At 43.9% G+C, this 21,182-nt stretch overlaps 1 protein-coding gene and 1 non-coding gene across 3 annotated transcripts in view; both read left to right on the top strand.

The window, feature by feature from the left end:
* The window catches only part of ABCB10 (ATP binding cassette subfamily B member 10), a 43,447-nt gene that overhangs the window by 8,728 nt on the left and 13,537 nt on the right, over positions 1–21,182 (top strand). For both annotated transcript variants that reach the window (XM_010374033.2, XM_030935289.1), the window contains exons 2-8: positions 444–644; positions 2,191–2,393; positions 7,939–8,073; positions 10,277–10,423; positions 11,437–11,572; positions 19,628–19,723; positions 20,947–21,156. In XM_010374033.2, coding sequence (XP_010372335.2) covers positions 444–644; positions 2,191–2,393; positions 7,939–8,073; positions 10,277–10,423; positions 11,437–11,572; positions 19,628–19,723; positions 20,947–21,156 — 1,128 coding nt within the window. The remainder of the gene's footprint in view (positions 1–443; positions 645–2,190; positions 2,394–7,938; positions 8,074–10,276; positions 10,424–11,436; positions 11,573–19,627; positions 19,724–20,946; positions 21,157–21,182) is intronic.
* Positions 15,837–15,980, top strand: LOC115899324. Its single transcript, XR_004059063.1, has one exon. It is a non-coding gene; the product is annotated as a U4 spliceosomal RNA (small nuclear RNA).

The following is a 21,182-nucleotide window of genomic DNA, read 5'->3' as shown; positions in this document are numbered from 1 at the left end:
GCTTTAACTAGACAGCTTGATCTTCAAGTTACAGTACAGTTAGATGCCAAGGAGTATTGCATGTATAGCATGAATGGAGGAAAAATATGATCTGAGATGAACACCAAAATCAAGAGACAGGGAGGGAGGGGCTGGCCAGAACGGGTTCCGTAGTTGGCTCCCAGTTTTTGTTGATGAGGAAGAGTTGATCAGACTAAGAAGTCATCTTCTCTGGTTCAGATATGATCACTCACTTCCTTAGCCTGCTTGTTATCACCTGGAACCATTTGGTTCTTCCCTTGAGTCAGGGGTTGAGGAGCAAAAAGGAGGAAACTGCTAGAGACTGAGATCAACGCATACTCTGAAAACAGTTTATTTGGCAAGGAAACCTCCTGGACTCAGCACCCCAGCGACAGCCCCTTTGCTGAAGCACCCTGAGCATTGAGAGTGCTTGTGTTTTCTAGCTGCGGTTGGATTTCTCACGATATCCAGTGTTATCTCCATGTCTGCCCCTTTCTTCCTGGGGAAGATCATCGATGTCATCTATACCAACCCCACTGTGGACTACAGCGACAACCTGACCCGCCTCTGCCTTGGGCTCAGTGGTGTGTTTCTGTGTGGTGCTGCCGCCAATGCCATTCGTGTCTACCTCATGCAAACTTCAGGTAACAGTCTCTCCTCTCAGGGATGTGAGTCATCCTGAAGAAGATGTAGAGTCCTGTGGGTTTGTTCAGGCTCGAATCTCATGTGCTCCAGGCTCCATTCTCTTTTCCTCTCTTCCTGGCATCCCGTTAAGTGGGGATAGAGCCCAATGACTGCCCAGATGTTGGAGGTACAGATTATTTTAGATCAAGCACTATTCTCAACTCTTCTGTTATAGTTGAAGTTGAGCTGTAAGGGCAATAATGTTGGTCTTACGGGAGGTTTGGAAATAAGCCCCTCAGGCTGGGTGTGGTGGATCACGCCTGTAATCCCAGCACTTTGGGAGGCCGAGGCAGGTGGATCATGAGGTCAGGAGTTTGAGACCAGCCTAGCCAACATGGTGAAACCCCGACTCTACTAAAAATACAAAAATTAGCCAGGCGTGGTGGCGTGCACCTGTAATCTCAGCTACTTCAGGAGGCTGAGGCAGGAGACTCACTTGAACCCAGGAGGTGGAGGTTGCAGTAAGCCCAGATCACACCACTGCTGGGGGTCCTCCAGCCTGGGAGACAGAGTGAGACTCCATCTCAAAAAAAAAAAAAAAAAAAAAAGGAAAAAAGAAAATGAGGCCCCTGGCCATGAAGCTGGACTTCTGAGGCTTCCTGAAGGCTTCAGAAACCCATTTACATGCCCCATGCTTGTGTTTCTCCTTAAGTAGCAGCTGGGATGATAACTTTGTTAGTATTTCTGTGAAGAGATCTCCTTGGTACAGGCAGGTCACTGCCACAATAATGAGAGAACCCGGGACACCAACTGGAAGTTGGTTGCTCTCCATTTAACTCTGTGGATGATTAACTGTTCTTGCCATTTAAAGGTTCAATACAGGAAAAGGTTTCCAGGGAGGAACAAAATGAGCTTTTGGAAGTTAATGTAGTAAAACTTCTTTGTAAATAATACCTTAAAAAACTCTCGGCCAAATGTGATGGTTCACGCCTGTAATCCTAGCACTTTGGGAGGCTGAGGCAGGAGGATTGCTTGAGCCCATGAGTTTGAGACCAGCCTGAGCCACATAGCAAGACTCCGTCTGTACTAAAAATAAGTTAGCTGGGTGTAGTGGCAGACGTCTGTAGTTTCAGCTACCTAGGAGGCTGAGGTGGGAGGATGGCTTGAGCCACAAGGTTGAAGCTATAGTGAACTATGATCATGCCACTGCATTCAAGCCTGGGTGATAGAGCAAGACCCAGTCTCTTAAAAAAAAAAAAAAAAAAAGTAAAAATAGAAAAAGCCTCTGAGTCATGTTATATTTATTTTATTCCTATATCCTCTCACTAGCCCCCACAGTCTGTAGTTAATAAGAGAAAAGTGCTGTTAGTAGTGCATGACAGTTAATGTGCCTGGTTTGGGAAAGGCTCTTTCTCCCCATGGGATACGTGCAGCAGACACGCTCAGAGGCTGCATTGCTCAGAAGGGTTACAACTCCAGGCCAAGCTGCTGCACAGTAGGTGGCTGTCCCATAATGGTAATGGATGTCTTTACCCCTGGTGAGCCTGTTCGTGTTTGCTTTTGCAGGTCAGCGCATTGTGAATAGGCTGAGAACTTCGTTATTCTCCTCCATCCTGAGGCAGGAGGTTGCTTTCTTTGACAAGACTCGCACAGGAGAATTGATTAACCGCCTCTCATCAGACACTGAACTCCTGGGGCGCTCAGTGACTGAAAACCTCTCAGATGGGCTCAGGGCTGGGGCCCAGGCTTCTGTAGGCATCAGCATGATGGTATGTTGGCCTGGTTCCCCTTGGTACCTTCCTGCCAGGGCTTGGCTTGCACCAGGCCTCTCAAGTGTGAGATGAGCTCAAGGTGAGCGATTCGCATCATTCTGTAAGTGCCTAGAGCCAAAAGTGCTATTGCAGAGGCTGCTGGAACATGGGGATTGCCTCTACCTGCATGGTCTCTTGTACCTTCATTTCTCCAGAATGAGTGATTATCTGGAAAACGGACTCTTGTGTTACTGCTGGGTATTCTAAGATGTGTGAACCCGGGGTATTATGGCAGAAAAGAGCATCAGGTAGAAGGAGCACTGGGTACTACCCTGTGGGTGGCGCCAAGCAGTGACTAAATTCCATTCCTCTGTGTGTGTAAGTCAAACTGTGCTCTTTTAAGGGGAGAGCTCTTCATTCCCACGGCCTTTTTTCCTTTCCTTAACTGGGTGGCTTGTGCCTGTCCTGTCTACTTGCCTTACCTCTCCAACCAGTATTTCTGTTTAGCCCAGTGCTGCAGGTCGGTAGAGAGGCAATGCAAGCCACATATGTGATTTTAATGTTTCAGTAGCCACATTTAAAAAAGCAAAAAGAAGCCAATCAGATTAATTTTATTTTTTTAATTAAATTTTTTTTTTAGAGACAGAGTGTTACTCTGTTACCCAGGCTGGAGTACAGTGGCAAGATCATAGCTCCCTGCAGTCATAAACTCCTGGACTCAAGTGATTCTCCTACCTCAGTCTCCCAAGTATCTGGGACTACAGGCACACACCACCAAGTCTGGCTAATTTAAAAAATATATATATATTTTTTGTAGAGGCAGGATCTCTTTATGTTGCCCAGGCTGGTCTCCAACTCTTGGCCTCAAGTGATCCTCCTGCCTCGGCCTCCCAAAGTGCTGGGATTACAGGCTTGAGCCACCATATCTGGCTGAGATTAATTTTAATAATGTTTTGTTTAAGCCAGTATAAACAAATTATTGTCATCTCAACATGTAATTAATATCAAAATTATTAATGAGGTATTTTATATTATTTCTTTCATATTATAGTTGACCCTTGAACAATGCAGGGGTTGGGACACTAAACCCCACACAGTCAAAAATCAAAGTATAACTTTTGACTCCCCAAAAACTTAACTACTAGTAGCCTACTGTTGACCAGAAGCCTTACTGATAACATAAACAGTCAATTACCATGTATTTGGTATGTTATATGTATTATATACTATGTTTTTATAACAGAATAAGCTAGATAAAAGGAAGTGTTATTAAGAAAATCATAAGGAAGGTAAAATATATTTATTATTTATTAAGTGGAAGTGGATCGTCATAAAAGTTTGTTTTGTTTTGTTTTGTTTTGAGACAGAGTCTTGCACTGTCGTCCAGGCTGGAGTGCAATGGCGGGATCTTGGCTCACTGCAAACTCTGCCTCCTGGATTCAAGTGATTCTCCTGCCTCAGCCTCCCGAGTAGCTGGGATTATAGGCGCCCGCCACCACACCTCACTAATTTTTTTGTATTTTTAGTAGAGATGGGGTTTCACTATGTTGGCCAGGCTGGTCTTGACCTCGTGATCTGCCCACCTTGGCCTCCCAAAGTGCTGGGATTACAGGCGTGAGCCACCGTGCCTGGCGCATCATAAAAGTGTTTATCCTCATTGTCTTCATACTAAGTAGACTGGGAAGAGGAAGCAAAGTTGTTCTTGCTGTCTCAGGGGTGGCAGAGATGGAAGAAAATCTATGCTTAAGTTGACCCATGCAGTTCAAACCTGTGTTGTTCAAAGGTCAGCTGCATTTCCAAATCTGGTGTGTATTCTCTACTTATGGAGCATCTTAATTCGGATGCTAAATTTTCATTGAAAGTACTTGATCTATATTTAGATTTTATAAAATGTACAATTGAAAAAGTAGTTTGACATACTCATTTTTTCCAGACATACTTAATAGTTTGCCAATAACTGAATGGAGTATAGGCTTTTAAATTTTAATTAAACCTAAATACAATTAAAACTTCAGTGTCTCAGTCATACCTGCCACATTTCAAGTTTCCAGTGGCCATGTAAGGCTGTCGTTTTGGGCAGTGCAGTTCTAGACCTGTGGAATAAGAACTGTAAATAATCCTTTCTCGCAAGTGGAAAAGCTTGAATTTTATCCTTCGTGTCCCATGAAGCACTCAGTTCAGAGAGGAAGGTTGTGTTGCCTATTAGATCTGACTTACGGAATGAAAAACAGCTTTGCAAATTAGCCGGGCGTGGTGGTGCGTGCCTGTAGTCCTAGCTACTCGGAGGGTGAGGCAGGAGAATGGCATGAACCCAGGAGGCAGAGCTTGCAGTGAGCTGAGATGGTGCCACTGCACTCCAGCCTGGGCGACAAAGCGAGACTCCGTCTCAAAAAAAAAAAAAAAAAAGAGAAGAAAATCAGCTTTGAAAACTCATGATTTTCCAGCTAAGAGAGAAGCAAACCTCTGGAAGAGGACCCTTCCTGCACTAACATGCCATTTTCCAAATATGAATAGTTTGGGGGATCAGGAAGAGTTCAAGCTGGGAAAAAATCACTTGGGGTACTTTTCGTAACAAGGAAAGGGAATTCAGTGTAGGATCAGATGAGCAATTCAAAGGGGTCTGTTTGGGCTGCCATAATAATACCACAGACTGGGTGGCTGAAACAAAAGAAATGTATTTCTCACAGTTCTGGAGGTTGGAAGTCCAGGATCAAGGTACTAGCAAAATAGCTTCATTCTGAGGCTTCTTCTCTTGGCTTTTAGGCAGCTGCCATCTTGCCATGTGCTCACATAGTAGAGAGAGAGTGTGCTCTAGAGTGTCTAAGGACACTAATCCTGTTGGATTGTGGCCCCACACTTAATGACCTCATTTAACTTTAGTTACTTTCTTAGAGGCCCCATCTCCAAATACAGCCATGCTGGGGGTTAAGGCTTCAACACATGAATTTCAGGGGGAAACATTCAGTCTATAAAAGGGCCTCAGGAAGTGGCTTCACCTAGCATCTGATCTTTGGCTCTAGGGGATCAGAAATGTGACTTTGTTTCTCCTGCACAAACTCATGGACCTGACATAGGAGATGTCCAATTATGAGAACCTGATACTGTGTATGCCATACTGCCAATGTATCAATTTACATAGTGGGCCTTCCTACTATTAAGTTGCGTTTCTGCTATTCCAATTTTGTGTGTGTGTGTGTGTGTGTGTGTGAGACAAGGTCTCACTCTGGTGCCTAGGCTGTAGTGCAGTGGTGTCATCTTGGCTCACTGCACCCTCCACCTCCCGAGCTCTAGCAATCCTCCCTCATCAGCCTCCCAAGTAGCTGGAACTACAGGCGTGCACCACCATGCCCGGCTAATTTTTGTATTTTTTTCTATAGAGACAGTGTCTCACCATGTTGCCCAGCCCACTGGTTTTGAACTCCTGGGCTCAAGCGATCCACCCACCTCAGCCTCCCAAAATGCTAGGATTACAGTTGTGAGCCCCCATGCCTAGCCCATTTCTATTACTCAAAACACTTCATTATGGTGCCAGGACCCTGTATTAGTCATCAGAAGGTTTTTTGGGTTTGTTTTGTTTTGTTTTTTTTTGAGACAGAGTCTTGCTCTGTCTGGCTGGATCTCAGCTCACTGTAAGCTCCGCCTCCTGGGTTCAGGCCATTCTCCAGCCTCAGCCTCCCGAGTAGCTGGGACTATGGGCGCCCGCCACCTCGCCCGGCTAGTTTTTTACATTTTTTTAGTAGAGACGGGGTTTCACCATGTTAGCCAGGGTGGTCTCGATCTCCTGACCTCGTGATCCGCTCATCTCGGCCTCCCAAAGTGCTGGGATTACAGGCTTGAGCCACTGCGCCTGGCCAGAAGGTTTTTCATTAAGTATGGAACCACAGTGAAGGAAGGGGGTGGTTCTGGGACAGTTCCAGGAGAATCTTGATGAACTGTGCCTGCCCCACACAGAGGACACCTGTTCAGTTGGTTCATTTGACATCAGTTGTGTTCAGGCCCCAGAAGTGTTAGACCTGTCCTGTTGGTCTCATGTCCTGATGGTGACCATCAGAGATATGATTATGCTCCGTGAGGCTCACCCCAGGTGTCCTGATGGACTTGTCTTCTCAGGGTGGGACATTTGTGTACACATCTGCTTGCTCCTCTGTGAAGGTGCCAACCTCCTTTCTGCCTCAGGGTCTTTATGCAATGGCTCTTCCCTCTTGGTGGAGAGGTCTTCCAAGATCATGTTACATCTGAAGTGATACTTTCTCTCTCTTATACTTGTCTGTTATCTAAGTCTCATCTCTTCTTTCTTGCATGAAAACTCTGTGAGGGTTGGTTATCTCCCAGGTGCCTGGAATAGTGCTTGCACTCAGTAACATAGGCACTCAGTAACAACTTGTTGAATGAGTAAATGAATGAGTGAATGATTGGTTGATCCATCCACTTACATGTCAGTTTGCGGCTTTTTGTTAGTATTATTTAGCCTTGTACTGATTATACTATTTTCTGTGCAAATGAGATATGGTAGATTTTAGGAATTTGTCAAAGAGATGCTGGTACTATTGAAAGTACAATCACCAAATTGCAAGGTTGACAGGGAAAGCCTCTGTTACTTACTTCTAGAAGTTAGGTTATCCTTTCAGCAATTCCAGTTGCTAGAAGCTTCTCGGTATGTTGAGCCCAGATCCATCCTGCAGACTTCAGTCCACTGAGCCATGAAAGCAGCTTTAATTCTTCTTCGACTTGGTGGTTGTGCCCTCCAAGTCCTCTGTTGACTGTTTCTCATGCAATGTGTGGTTTTTGTTTTTGTTTTTGTTTTGAGACAGAGTTTTGCTCTTGTTATCCAGGCTGGAGTGCAGTGACTTAATCTTGGCTCACTGCAACCTCCACCTCCCGGGTTCAAGCAATTCTGCTGCCTCAGCCTGCCGAGTACCTGAGATTACAGGCATGCACCCCAACACCCAGCTACTTTTTGTATTTTTAGTAGAGATGGGGTTTCCACCATGTTGGTCAGACTGGTCTTGAACTCCTGACCTCAGGTGATCCACCTGCCTTGGCCTCCCAAAGTACTGAGATTACAGGCGTGAGCCACTGCACCCTACCCAGTGTGAGGTTTTTTGGTAACTTCAGCATCTTGGTCATTTTGATGGGACATGTTGCTCTGGTTGTTCAGTGCCTGCAGGTGGTTCAGACCTGAATGTACAACTCCTGATATGGTCTGGAGTGTGGAGCAGAATGGGCCTCTGCCACACTCATCCTGTCTCTTCCCACTCTGTTGTTAAACAGCATGGTCTGATCTAGTATTGGCCTGAGGATTCTTTCTTCAGCAATTGCTTGTCACATTTCTTCTGTGTGGCATGCTGAATATTTATGGGGTTTTGTGAAGAATAAAGATGTCTGAAAAATTCCACCCAAACAGGATGTAACAACTTGGGAACAGTACCTTCAAGCCTGCTGTTAATTTAAATACTCACACACACAAAGACACACCCCTACACACACTCCCCTATCGTAGGTAATGAGAATGTCTTGCCACCCTATGTAACAAACACCTCTCAATTTTTTTTGTTTTTGACAGTTTTTTATCTCACCTAATCTGGCCACCTTTGTTTTGAGCGTGGTGCCTCCAGTGTCAATCATTGCTGTAATTTATGGACGATATCTACGGAAACTGACCAAAGTCACCCAGGATTCCCTGGCACAAGCCACTCAGGTAAAAGCCCCTTCTCATCCGCGTGGTTTCCAGCAGAATGGGATCACGGCCAGGATCCTAGATGGCAGATCCTAAGGGATGTGCTTAGGTTTTTCAATAAAGTGCCTTCCTTTCCTTTCATTAGAAATTACCCCAAGATCCCAGAAACTTAAACTACTCTGTTTTCTAGACTAGGTTTCTACCCATATCTCAAAGTAGATCCAACTCGACTAAACATTTTGTGGAGTCCTCACTTCTTACTATCACTATTTCTTTTCTTTTTTCTTTTCTTTCTTTCTTTCCTTCCTTCCTTCCTTCCTTCCTTCCTTCCTTTCCTTCTTCCCTTTCTTCCCTTCCTCCCTTCCTCTTCCTTTGCCTTCCTTTCCTTCCTTCCTTCCTTTCCTTCCTTTCCTTCCTTCCTTCCTTCCTTCCTTTCCTTCCTTTCCTTCCCTTCCTTCCCTCCTTCTTCCTCCTTTCTTTCTTTCTTTCTTTCTTTCTTTCTTTCTTTCTTTCTTTCTTTCTTTCTTCTTTCGTTCTTTCTTTCTTTCTTTCTTTCTTTCTTTTCTTTCTTTCTTCTTTCTTTCTTTCTTTCTTTTCTTTCTTTCTTCTTTCTTTCTTTCTTTCTTTCTTTCTCTTTCTTTCTTTTTCTTTCTTTCTCTCTTTCCTTCCTTCCTCCCTCCCTCCCTCCCTCTCTCTCTCTCTCTCTTTCTTTCTTTCTTATTTTTTGAGACAGGGTACATGAGAAAAGTCTTTTTCATGCACTCTAGGCTAGAGTGCAGTGGTACAATCACAGCTCAGTGAAGCTTTAACCTCCCAGGCTCGAGTGATCCTCCCACCCCAGCCTCCTCAGTAGCTGGGACTATAGCCACATGCCACCATGCCCACTGATTTTTAAAATTTTTTGTAGAGACAGGGTCTTACTGTGTTGCCCAGGCTGGTTTCAAATTCCTGGGCTCAAGCGATCCTCCCATCTCAGCCTCCTGGAATTCTGGGATTACAGGCGTGAACCACCATACCTAGCCACTATCACTGTCATGGGACAAAACAGTTAATCAGGTTTTGAAAATAGTTACTAGATAACACTGTGTTTCATTAATTTAATAAATCTGGCTTTGCAATGCTGTGCAACGTTATCTTTTCAAAAATTAAAAATGGCCCGGTGCAGTGGCTCGTGCCTATAATCGCAGCACCTTGGGAGGCCAAGTCAGGTGGATCACTTGAGGTCAGGAGTTTGAAACCAGCCTGGCCAACGTGGAGAAACCTTGTTTCTACTAAAAGTACAAAAATTAGCTGGACGCGCTGGTTCCTGCCTGTAATCCCAGCTGCTTGTGAGACTGAGACAAGGAGAATTTTGAACCCGGGAGGCAGAGGTTGCAGTGAGCCAAGATTGTGCCATTGCACTCCAGCCTGGGTGACAAGAGTGAAACTCTGTTCCAAAAAAAAAAAGAAAAATTAAAAATAACCGTTACACTATCACGGTACAAAAACCATGCATGGGGCTGGGTGCAGTGGCTCACGCCTATAATCCCAGCACTTCGGGAGGCTGAGGCAGGCAGATCACAAGGTCAGGAGATCAAGAACATCCTGGCTAACATGGTGAAACCCCGTCTCTACTAAAAATACAAAAAATTAGCCAGGTGTGGCGGCAGGCGCCTGTGGTCCCAGCTACTCGGGATGCTGAGGCAGGAGAATGGTGTGAGTCCGGGAGGCGGAGCTTGCAGTGAGCCGAGATTGAGCCACTGCACTCCAGCCTGGGTGACAGGGCGAGACTCCGTCTCAAAAAAACACAAAAAAAACCATGCATGTTTATTGTTGAAAAATTTGAAAATAGAAAACAAAAATACGCATAATCCTGTCTTTGAGAATTAACATTATTAACATTTTGGAGTCTGTCTTTTTCTCTGCATAAAAATGTATTTCTGCGTCTACATATGCTCCTATTTTTCTGTCTATATATAGGATATGTTTAGGTATAGTTTTTTCCCCCAAAACTAGGATGGCTTTGTGTACTCTGCTGTCACTCTTTTTTGACTTAGTCACGTATCAAGAGTGGTTTTCCACTGATAGTGTCTTTTACGGAGCTCTCACTTCTTCCTTTTACTATTTCTTTTCTTTTCTTTTTAATAAATAAATAAATGAAATGAGAACCACATTTTATTTTTGCTTCTAGAAGCTCTTGAAATATGACCCTTCTCCTTCTGAAATGTATTTATTATTCTCCCAGCTAGCTGAGGAACGTATTGGAAATGTAAGAACTGTTCGAGCTTTTGGGAAAGAAATGACTGAAAGAGAGAAATATGCCAGCAAAGTGGACTATGTGATGCAGTTAGCAAGGAAAGAGGCATTCGCTCGGGCTGGCTTCTTTGGAGCAGTGAGTAGATAATTTTGGAAAAAGTGAAAGTGGCTGATGTTAGAATGGTGAGAGTTTTATTCTGTGGTGTTCAGCATAAGTAGAAAATGATTTTAATTTTTAACATTTTAGTCTTAATTTCAAGGCTGAGAATGACTTTCTTTAAAATATTTTTGTGAAAAAGGAAGAAACAAGTAAATGTCCTTAGAGAAAAGTCAGTGCATGGTGCGATCGGGCATGGATTATTTGTGCGGTGCAGGCCAGCAGCATCAGCTTTGCCTGGGCCCTGGTCAGCCTCGCTGAGACTCAGCTCCATCGCAGATCTGCTGGGTAGGAAACTGGGGCCAGCAATCTGTTTAACAGGCCTTCTTGGTCATTCTCATGCCAGCAAAGTCTGAGGATTAACCAAAATCACCTCAATGTGTTTCAAGAAAGAAGTATAAAAAAATCAATCACAATGCACTCAAATAGGACACGGAAATAGAAAATCACCATGAGGGCAAATTCAAGATACATGTAAACTGAAAAGAACTTCAGAGACAATTCCATCATTGCTGTGATTAACAGATAAGGAGCAGCGGCCCGGAGAAGGCTGCCCCTATGCCTAAGACAACCACACATGCAACCAAGGTAAAAGCAGGCCACAGATACAGGAGGCCAGCTCCTCAGGCTTGTGTCCTTGCCCACAACATCTCATTGTATTATATAAACCCACGTAGTAGATACGTACTTGTTTCCTGTAGTTAGGGAAGGAACCTTTAGTATTACTTTTATCCTTTGCAAACTGAGTAGATGGGATAAAATTGGGATCTGATGTGAGACAGCTTATTGGTTTTCATGGTGATTAGATTGTTTTCTTCATTATTGCAATAGTACAAAACCATTTTTAATTTGAAACTCAGGTGAAATTAATATTTTGGAAAAATCTTGCTGTGACAGTTGAATGAAAAAGGTACATTACAGGTTGTGTTCACGCTTTTTGCATTCTGGGTCCTTGATCCCCACCTGACTTCTGTGTTTTGTTCATTCGACAGACTGGGCTCTCCGGAAACCTGATTGTGCTTTCTGTCCTGTACAAAGGAGGGCTGCTGATGGGCAGTGCCCACATGACCGTGGGTGAACTCTCTTCCTTCCTAATGTATGCTTTCTGGGTTGGAATAAGCATTGGAGGTAAATAATTTAAATAGGCTTGGGGTGTTACAAATTGAAAATCAGAGCATCATTTCTGAAATAGAAACTGAAATTTCACATTACTTCAATTAACTTCGACTGAAAAAACATTTCCTAGAATGTTATTATTCCAACTGGGCTTTTAAAGAAGTAAAATGAGTGTGACCCTCTGCAGCAGACAAGCAAACACCTCCTTGGTTGGGAAATTTGGGGATCTTTGCAGGCCTCAGCATTGCTCTGGAGTGGTATTTCCCAACCTGTGTCTTCAGACTGTTTGTTCACTTGCTCACAGGTGCAGGCAGGAGGAGGACAGCACTGAGCAAGTGTAGACACAGAAACCCATAGTCCTGTGTTAGTGATGGTTTCGTGATTAGCAAATCAGTGGAGAATAAAATTCCTTTTGTACAAAGTCAACCATATTCAAAACTAATGAGCAATCAAAAAATATTTATAAATTATCAAGTGCATGAAACAGACTTGCTTGCTTTTATTAAGACCGTCAGAGTTCAGCTTTTATTTTTCATTCCCGGATGAAGGAAAGCAGGAATGCATCCCCAGTCAACTTGGGACAAATGATTTCCTAGTTTTTGTTTCCCTTCTTGTCTTTGAAACTCAAGATGGAAAGGTCAGGTAAGTAGCTTAAGGTCTGATTAATGGAATATTATCAGGTATCCTATGGTGTTGCTTCAACCAGAGGGTTTTATTTTCAGGGTTTTTTGTCTAATTGTTGAAGGTAGAGGCATTTCTGTAGACATCTACAGGCAAGTGAAGATTTTTTTCTGGAATGATATTTTCAGAGACCCCTGAAAAAAGCATTTTAGTTCTGCTGGCTGGTCTTAAATAAAAACTGATTAAGATGTTTCGGGGTGCTGGATGGTTTGGGAAGCGAGAAGGCAAACTGGTTCAGGAGGACCCACAGACAGTATGTAGCTCTTCCCTCTCCATTTCTTGGATTAAGCCTGCTAAGCTGGAGGTTTCACACCCCGTTATGGTCCTGTTCCCTTAGGTCTTCTGTCCTCCTTCAAGTGGACTACCTACCCCTCTTCCCTTCTCCCTGGCCTTTCTGTTCACATTCCAGATTTCCTCCCTGGCCTCCCCTCATCTTAATGTTTTCTGCCACATTTGACATAATCTTTCTCAGCCCCTCCTCTTCCCTCCTCTGTACCACTTGGCATGATAGAAGTTATTTCTGTTTGTGGTTGTTCTATTGTCCTCTCTATTCACAAGGGGCAAGTTCACAACTGTGTCTTGCACAGAAAGGGTTGGAAAACAGTTCTAATCCGTTGCTATAGTCAGTTACCACCACTGGTTATAGGAAGTGCTGCTAAGGCTTTGTCTACGTGCAGAGATTGGGTAATTTGGCTTTCTTAACCACAGGCTAGCCCACAACTCTGGTCAACTGTCTTGTTCAGGATCTGCCATCTGGTGCGAGGAGGGATGAAAGAAAATATGGGTAGGTCAGTGTATACCTGTTGCCACCGGTTCTTCCACATTTATAACATAGATGCCTGAGGTGATAGGAATTTAATCCAGCAACTTGATTTAGCAGGTGAGAATTCTACCACTGAACCACCAATGCCCAACAACTTAAATTGGATTTTAAGTGCTTGTTTGTTTGTTTATTTAGAGACGGAGTCTCGCTCTGTCGCCCAGGCTGGAGTACGGTGGCATGATCTCGGCTCACTGCAACCTCTGCCTCCTGGATTCAAGCAATTGTCCTGCCTCAGCCTTCTGAGTAGCTGGGACTACAGGCACATGCCGCCACACCTGGCTAATTTTTTGGATTTTTTAGTAGAGACAGGGTTTCACCGTGTTGCCCAGGCTGGTCTCGAACTCCTGAACTTCGGCAATCCGCCCGCCTCAGACTCCCAAAGTACTGGGATTACAGGTGTGAGCCACCGCACCCAGCCGTGCTTTTATGTTTTTAAAGTAATTTTATACTTTTATAGAATCACTATCCAAAGTGATTCTATAATAAATCTACAAAGCAAGAAATTCTATTTTATTTATTAAATAAGAATTTTTATTTTGATTTCGGCTTAGAAGGGCATACTAGGGGTAAAAACCCCAGTGATTCTAAGTACATTCTCTTCTAAGATGAAGTCAGAAGTACTGTATGAAGAAAAGCAAAACCTAACCATTTTCAAGTTTACAATTCAGTGGTGTTTAGTACATTCACAATGCTGTGCAACCACTACCTCCATCTAGCTCTCAGACAGTTTCATCACTGAAAAGAAAACCAATACTCATTAAGCAATCTATCTACATTACTTCCTCCTGCCAGCTCCTGGCAACCACAGTTTGCTTTCTGTCTTTATGTATTTACTTATTGTAGATATTTCATATAAAAGGGATCATACAATATATGTCCTTTTGTGCCTGGCTTCTTACACTTAGCATAATATTTTCAAAGTTCATCTACATTGTAGCACGTATCAGTAGGTCATTCCTTTTTTTTTTTTTCCCCCCGAGACAGGGGCTTCCTCTGTCACCCAGGCTGGAGTGCAGTAGTGCAGCCTTGACCTCCTGGGCTCAAGTAGTCCTCTCACCTCAGCCCCCTGAGTAGCTGGGACTTACAGGCATGTGCCGCCCTGCCTGGCTAGCTTTTGTATTTTCGTAGAGACAGAGTTTCACCATGTTTCCCAGGCTGGTCTTGAACTTCTGGGCTCAAGCAGTCTACCTGCCTCTGCCTCCCAGAGTGTTGGGATGACAGGCATGAGCCACCACTACTGGGCTAGTGGGTTGTTCCTTTTTATGGTTGAATGTTACATTGTAAAGAGAGATCACATTTTGTTCATCCAGGGCCATTGTGCTTTTGTTCTTCAGAGTCAAAGCTCTTTACTATGTTAAACTACTTTTTACTGTTTCCCTTTACTTCTTTTTTGTTTTGTTTTGTTTTAGAGACAGGGTCTCACTCTGTCTCCAGGCAGGAGTGCAATGGCACAATCCTAACCCACTGCAGCCTCGACCTCCTGGGCTCAAGTGATCCTTCTGCCTCAGCCTCCTGAGTAGCTAGGACTGCAGGCATACACAACCATACTCAGCTAATTATTTTTTTTGTAGAGACAGGGTCTCGCTATGTTGTGTTGCCCAGGCTGGTCTCAAACTCCTGGGCTCAAGTGATCCTCCTGCCTTGGCCTCTCGAAGTGCTGGGATTATAGGTGTGTACCACCATGCCCAGCCTTAATTTTTTTCTTCTTCCTTTCTTCCCTCCCTCCCTTCTTTTTAAAAATTAATACCATTTTCAAAGTAGTTTTACATTCATAGCAAAATTGTGTAGAGAAAGGGGTGCATACCCATGCCCCCATATACACACAGCCTCCCTATTAACATCCCCCGTGGAGTGGTACATTTGATACAATTAATGAATCTACAGCCGGGGGCAGTCACTCACTTCTGTAATCCCAGCATTTTGTGAGGCTGAGGCGGGCTGATCACTTGAGGCCAGGAGTTCGAGACCAGCCTGGCCAACATGGCAAAAACCTGTCTCTACTAAAAATACAAAAATTAGCTGGGTGTGGTGGTGCATGCCTGTAATCCCAGCTATTTGGGAGGCTGAGGCAAGAGAATTGCTTGAACCTGGGAGGCGGAGATTGCAGTGAGCTGAGATTGCGCCACTGCACTCCAGCCTGGGTGACAGAGTGAGACTCTGTCTCAAAAGAAAAAAAAAAAAGCCTACATTGACACAGCATTACACCCAAAGTCCACAGTTTACATTAGGGTTCACTCTTGGTGTTGTACATTCTGTGGGTTTGGACAAATGCAAAATGACATGTATCCAACATTACTGTACCATACAAAGTATTGTCACTGCCCCAAAGATCCTCTGAGCTCTGCTTATTCATCACCCTTCTGAAACCCCTGACAACCACTGATGGTTTTTACTGTTTCCATGGTTATGCCTTTTCTAGAATGTCATATAGTTTTAATCATACAATATGTAGCATTTGATTGGCTCTTTTCATAGAAATATGCATTTAAGATTTCTCAATGTCTTTTTATGGCTCAGTAGCTCATTTATTTTTAGCACTGAATAATATTCCATTGTGTGGATGTACAACAGTTTATTCATTCACCTATTAAAGGACACTTGGCTGCTTCTAAGTTTTGGCAATGATGAATAAAGCTGCTATAAACATCCATGTGTAGGTTTTTGTAGCTCATTTAGGTAAATACCAAGGAGTACAACTCATTTAGGTAAATGAGCTCATTTAGGTAAATACCAAGGAGTACAACTGCTTGATTGGATGGTAAGAATGTGTTCAGCTTAGCACAGTGGCAGTATCATAGGCACTGAGGTTTATCCGAGGCATGATTATTGCTAATTGAAAACTTTTCCCAGTACCCTGCTGTGATGACTTGCAACGTAGTCAGCATTGGCAAGGTTTTTTTTTTGTTTGTTTTATAAAGGGAGTCTCATTCTGTTGCCCAGGCTGGAGTGCAGTGGCACCATCTTGGCTCACTCCACCTCCCAGGTTCAAGGAATTCTTGTGCCTCAGCCTCCCAAATAGCTAGGATTACAGACATCCGCCACCATGCCTGGCTTTTTTTTTTTTTGAGATGGAGTCTCGCTCTGTCACACCGTCTAGAGTGTAGTGGTGCAGTCTCGGCTACTGCAACCTCCACCTCCTAGGTTCAAGCGATTCTCCAGCCTCAGGCTCCCGAGTAGCTGGGACTACCATTGCGTGCCACCACGTCCAGCTATTTTTTTTTTTTTTTTGTATTTTTAGTAGAGAAGGGGTTTCACCATGTTGGCCAGGCTGGTTTCGAACTCTGACCTCAAGTGATCCACCCACCTCGGCCTCCGAAAGTCCTGGGATTACAGGCATGAGCCACCCACACCTGGTCTAATTTTTGTATTTTTGTATTTTTTTTCTTTTCAGTAGAGATAGGGTTTTACCATGTTGGCCAGGCTGGTCTTGAATTCCTGGCCTCAAGTGATCTGCCTACCTTGGCCTCCCAAAGTGCTGGGATTACAGGTGTGAGCCACTGCACCCGACCAGCATTGGCAATTTTTGACATCTCTATGGAGACTGAATGAATTTTTTCTTAAAAAAATTTTTTTAGTTTTGTAAGAAACTCCCAAACTGCCTTCCAAAGTGTGTGTCCCATTTGCATCCCCACCAGCAAGGAATGAGAGTCCCTGTTGCTCCACAGCCACCCCAGCATTTGGTGGCGTCGATGTTCTAGCTTTTAGCCATTCTGATAGATGCGTGATATTTCATTGTTGTTTTAGTTTGCATTTCCCTGGTGACATATGATGTTGAGCATCTGCTCATATGCTTATTTGCTCTCTGTATATCTTCTCTGGTGAGTTGTCTGTCTGTTCAGGACTTTTGACCATTTTAAAATAAGTCTTCATGTTTCCATATTGTTGAGTTTTAAGAGTTCTTTGTAAATTTTGGGTAGCAGTCCTTTATTGGATAGGTCTTTTACAGATATTTTCTCCCAGTTTGTGGCTGGTCCTCTTCTTTTCACATTGTCTTTTGCAAAGCATACATTTTTAATTTTAATGAAGTCCATCTTCTTTCTTTCATGGATTGTACCTTTGGTATTGTATCTGAAAAGTCATCACCAAATTCAAAGTCATCTATACTTGCTCCTGTGTTGCCTTCTAGGAGTTTATTGTTTTGTGTTTTACATTAGGTCTGTAATTCACTCTAAATTAGTTTTTGGGAAAGGTGTAAGGTCTGTGTCTAGATTCCTTCTTTGCATGTGGATGTTCAGTTGTTCTAGACCCATTTGTTAAAAAGACAATACATATATTGCCGTTGCATCTCCATTGTATTGCCTTTGCTTCTTTGTCAAAAATCAGTTGACTATTTGTGGGGTCCTATTTTTGCCAAATGCATTTTTAATTCAGCCTAAAAATTTTAGTCCATTGTATCCTGCATAAATATTCATACCATAGAATATTCTAATTGTTTTTTTTTTCAGTATCCTCACTGAGGGAAAATGTTACAAATATATGTCCTCACATTTGATGTAGACCATTGCATTTGGGTTTTAAGTTGTTAAATAATGGTTCAGGCCATTATTTAACTCACATTATAGGTGACTCACACCTATAATCCCAGCACTTTGGGAGGCTGAGGCAGGTGCATCACTTGAGGTTGGGAGTTCAAGACCAGCGTGGCCAACATGGTGAAACCCCGTCTCTACTAAAAATACAAAGATTAGCTGGGCATGGTGGGGGATGCCTGTAATCCCAGCAACTCGGGAGGCAGAGGTTGCAGTGAGTAGAGATTACACCATAGCAGAGCAAGACTCCCTCTCAAAAAAAAAAAAAAAAAATCATGGTTCAAAGCTGACTTTAAAAAGTGATCGCTAGAGGCCAGGGAAGGAGACACACACTTGTAATCCCAGCACTTTGGGAGGCCAAGGCAGGAGTGTCGCTTGAGCCCAGGAGTTTAAGACCAGCCTATGCAACATAGTGAGGCCCTGTCTCCACACAAAAAAATAAAAATAAAGAGATTGCTGGAATGTTTAACATTAACCAAATTTATTTCAGTGTTTGCTACTGTGAAAGTTTTTTTTTTTTTTTAGACAGGGTCTCGCTCTGTTGCCCTGAGTGCTGCCAGAGTGCAGGGGTGCAGTAATACCTCATTGCAGCCTTAACCTCTTGGACTCAAGCGATCCTCCCGCCTTAGCCTCCCAAGTAATTAGGAATATGGGCACATGCTACCAGGCCTGGCCTTAAAATTATTTTTTGTAGAAACAGGGTTCTCTCTGTGTTGCCCAGGGTGGTGTTGAACTCCTGGGCTCTAGCAATCCTCCCACCTTGGCCTCCCAAAGTGTTGAGATTACAGCCAGGAACCACTTTGCCTGGCCTCATTTTTATTTTATTTTATTATTATTATTATTATTATTATTTTTTTTTTTTTTTTTTTTTTTTTTGAGACAGAGTCTTGCTCTGCCGCCCAGGCTGGAGTGCAGTGGCCGGCTCTCAGCTCACTGCAAGCTCCGCCTCCCGGGTTTACGCCATTCTCCTGTCTCAGCCTCCCGAGTAGCTGGGACTACAGGCGCCCGCCTCGTCGCCCGGCTAGTTTTTTTTTTTTTTTTGTATTTTTTAGTAGAGACGGGGTTTCACCGTATTAGCCAGGATGGTCTCGATCTCCTGACCTCATGATCCGCCCGTCTCGGCCTCCCAAAGTGCTGGGATTACAGGCTTGAGCCACCGTGCCCGGCCTATTTTTTTTTTACATAACATAACATTGTATTAGGTATTATAAGTAATCTAGAGATTACTTGAAGTATATGGGAGAATGTGAGTAGCTTATCAAAGTTGTATTTATTGATCGCCTGAAGATGAGGTATTATTTTGTGGATTTGTCTTTAAAACCAACATTGAAGTATTTTATATTTTTTTAAATTATGAGATAGCATTACAGTTAAATTGCTATACTTTTAACTAGGTAGACTTCCTCTGCAGCATTATGATTTTAATCCAGTGGTTGATGAGTATCACTATATATGTTTTTCAGTCCCTGATCAAACATTAAATCCTTATTAGAAATCAATGAAATGTGGCTGGGCGCAGTGGCTCACGCCTATAATCCCACACTTTGGGAGGCTGAGGTGGGGTGAATCACCTAAGTTCAGGAGTTTGAGAGCAGCCTGGCCAACATGGCGATATCCCATCTCTACTAAAAATAAAAAAAATTAGCCAGGCCTGGTGGTGTGCGCCTGTAATCCCAGCTACTCGGGAGGCTGAGGCAGGAAAATCACTTGAACCGGGGAGATAGAGATTGCAGTGAGCCAAGATCGTGCCACTGCACTCCAGCCTGGGTGACAGAGTGAGACTCTGTCTCAAAAAAAAAAAAAAAAAAAAAAAAAATCAATGAAACTGGAGGAGGAAAAGCCAAAGGAAAACTAGAGTATGAGATAACGGAATTTTGAGTATCAGTTCCCAGGAAGCTGCTTCAAGTTGTTTTTTGAAAATATTAATAACAGATTTCATATTAAAAGCAATTATTGTCACTCCTCTTGGAGGTGTGGTGGTCAGTGCCGGTGCCAGTGGTGGACATGTGTGTGGATTCTTCTTCTCGTCCTCAGGTCTGAGCTCTTTCTACTCGGAGCTGATGAAAGGACTGGGTGCTGGGGGGCGCCTCTGGGAGCTCCTGGAGAGAGAGCCCAAGCTGCCTTTTAACGGTGGGTCTCAAAATGGGTTGTTTCTTTGCTAGGATTAAACAAATGTGGCTTTGAACAATGAAACTAGCTCTTCCCCTGCCTGTGAGGGAGTGAGGGATGAGCCACAATAGACGTGTGGCTCCTGCTGCATGGCGGGCCGGGCAAGGGGGTGGTCAGGTTTTCTATGAGAAGGGGAGGGACAGCTGCTGTGGCACTGTTGTGGGCCGGGATGCCCCTGGATGCATGGGCTGGCCACATAGTGTGCTGCCCTCTGTTCCCCTCCCTGCATCTGTGCATTACTGCCAAGGGCAGAATGGAAGTCACTGTGGACCAGGGCTGTGACTAGGAAGGGTCCCAGCTAGTCCACCAAATTGATCTTCCCTAGTGATTCTGACATCTCTGTGGAGGGCTGGGGTGGGAGGAAGGGAGGAGGAATCAGACATAAGAAAATATCTAAGTTTCTTGGCTTTTTGGGGTGCAGTAGGGGAGGCTAGTACTCATTGGCTGGAGCCATCTCCTTATCAGTGACTTCCCTGGAGCTGTAGGGTCTAGACCAACTAGCCAGGAATCAGGAGAAATGGCTGAGTAGTAACCACTCCTAACTGCTTATTGACTTCCTAGGACATTGTTAGGTAGCCCCAGGTCCACAAATGAAAGCCAAATATTCTCCAATGTGATAGGCCTAGGAAATAGACCCGACTGAGAGAGTTTGAGTGGTGTCTGCCAAAGCAGAGCAGGTGAACACCAGGGCAGAACAGACCTCTGACCCCCTCCAGTTCTGCAGCTGTTGTGCGGTGCCCCCCTATTCATCATAACTTTCAAAATATTTATTTGGGGTAGGTAAAATAAACTCTGGAGCTACACAGGGGCAGTGGCATAGACAGAAGCCATTGGGTTTGAAACCAGACTTCAAGGGTGGATCTTAACTCCACTACTTGTTAGCTTAAGCAGGTTGTTGTCTGTGGCCTTCAGTGTCCTCATCAGCAAAATTGGAATCCATTTCTACCTTGCAGGGTTGTCAGGATCAAATAAGACCATCTATGTGTAGTACCTTGGATATAGTAGGTGCGGAGTTGGCACGTGGTAAGCATTTAGCCTGCTTCTGACTTGCCCTTTAAGAGCTCATATGCCAGGACTAGCTATGATAGAGTCACCCATCCATAGCCAGATGAGTAGGAGAACTGAGTTCAGCTGTGAATTTAATTTTTTGCTTTAAGTAATTAATATTCCATTTTATGTTTCAGAGGGGGTCATCTTAAATGAGAAAAGTTTCCAGGGTGCTTTGGAGTTTAAGAACGTGCATTTTGCCTATCCAGCTCGCCCAGAGGTGCCCATATTTCAGGATTTCAGCCTTTCCATTCCATCAGGATCTGTCACAGCACTGGTTGGCCCAAGTGGTTCAGGCAAATCAACAGTGCTTTCGCTCCTGTTGAGGTTGTACGACCCTGCTTCTGGTAAGTGATTCACCACACTATAGCAC

The sequence above is a fragment of the Rhinopithecus roxellana genome, chromosome 8 (genome assembly GCF_007565055.1).
Source record: "Rhinopithecus roxellana isolate Shanxi Qingling chromosome 8, ASM756505v1, whole genome shotgun sequence".
NCBI classification, from domain to species: Eukaryota; Metazoa; Chordata; class Mammalia; order Primates; family Cercopithecidae; genus Rhinopithecus; species Rhinopithecus roxellana.
The sequence above is the reverse complement of the archived record's forward strand: the minus strand, read 5'-3'. Positions and strand labels throughout refer to the sequence as shown.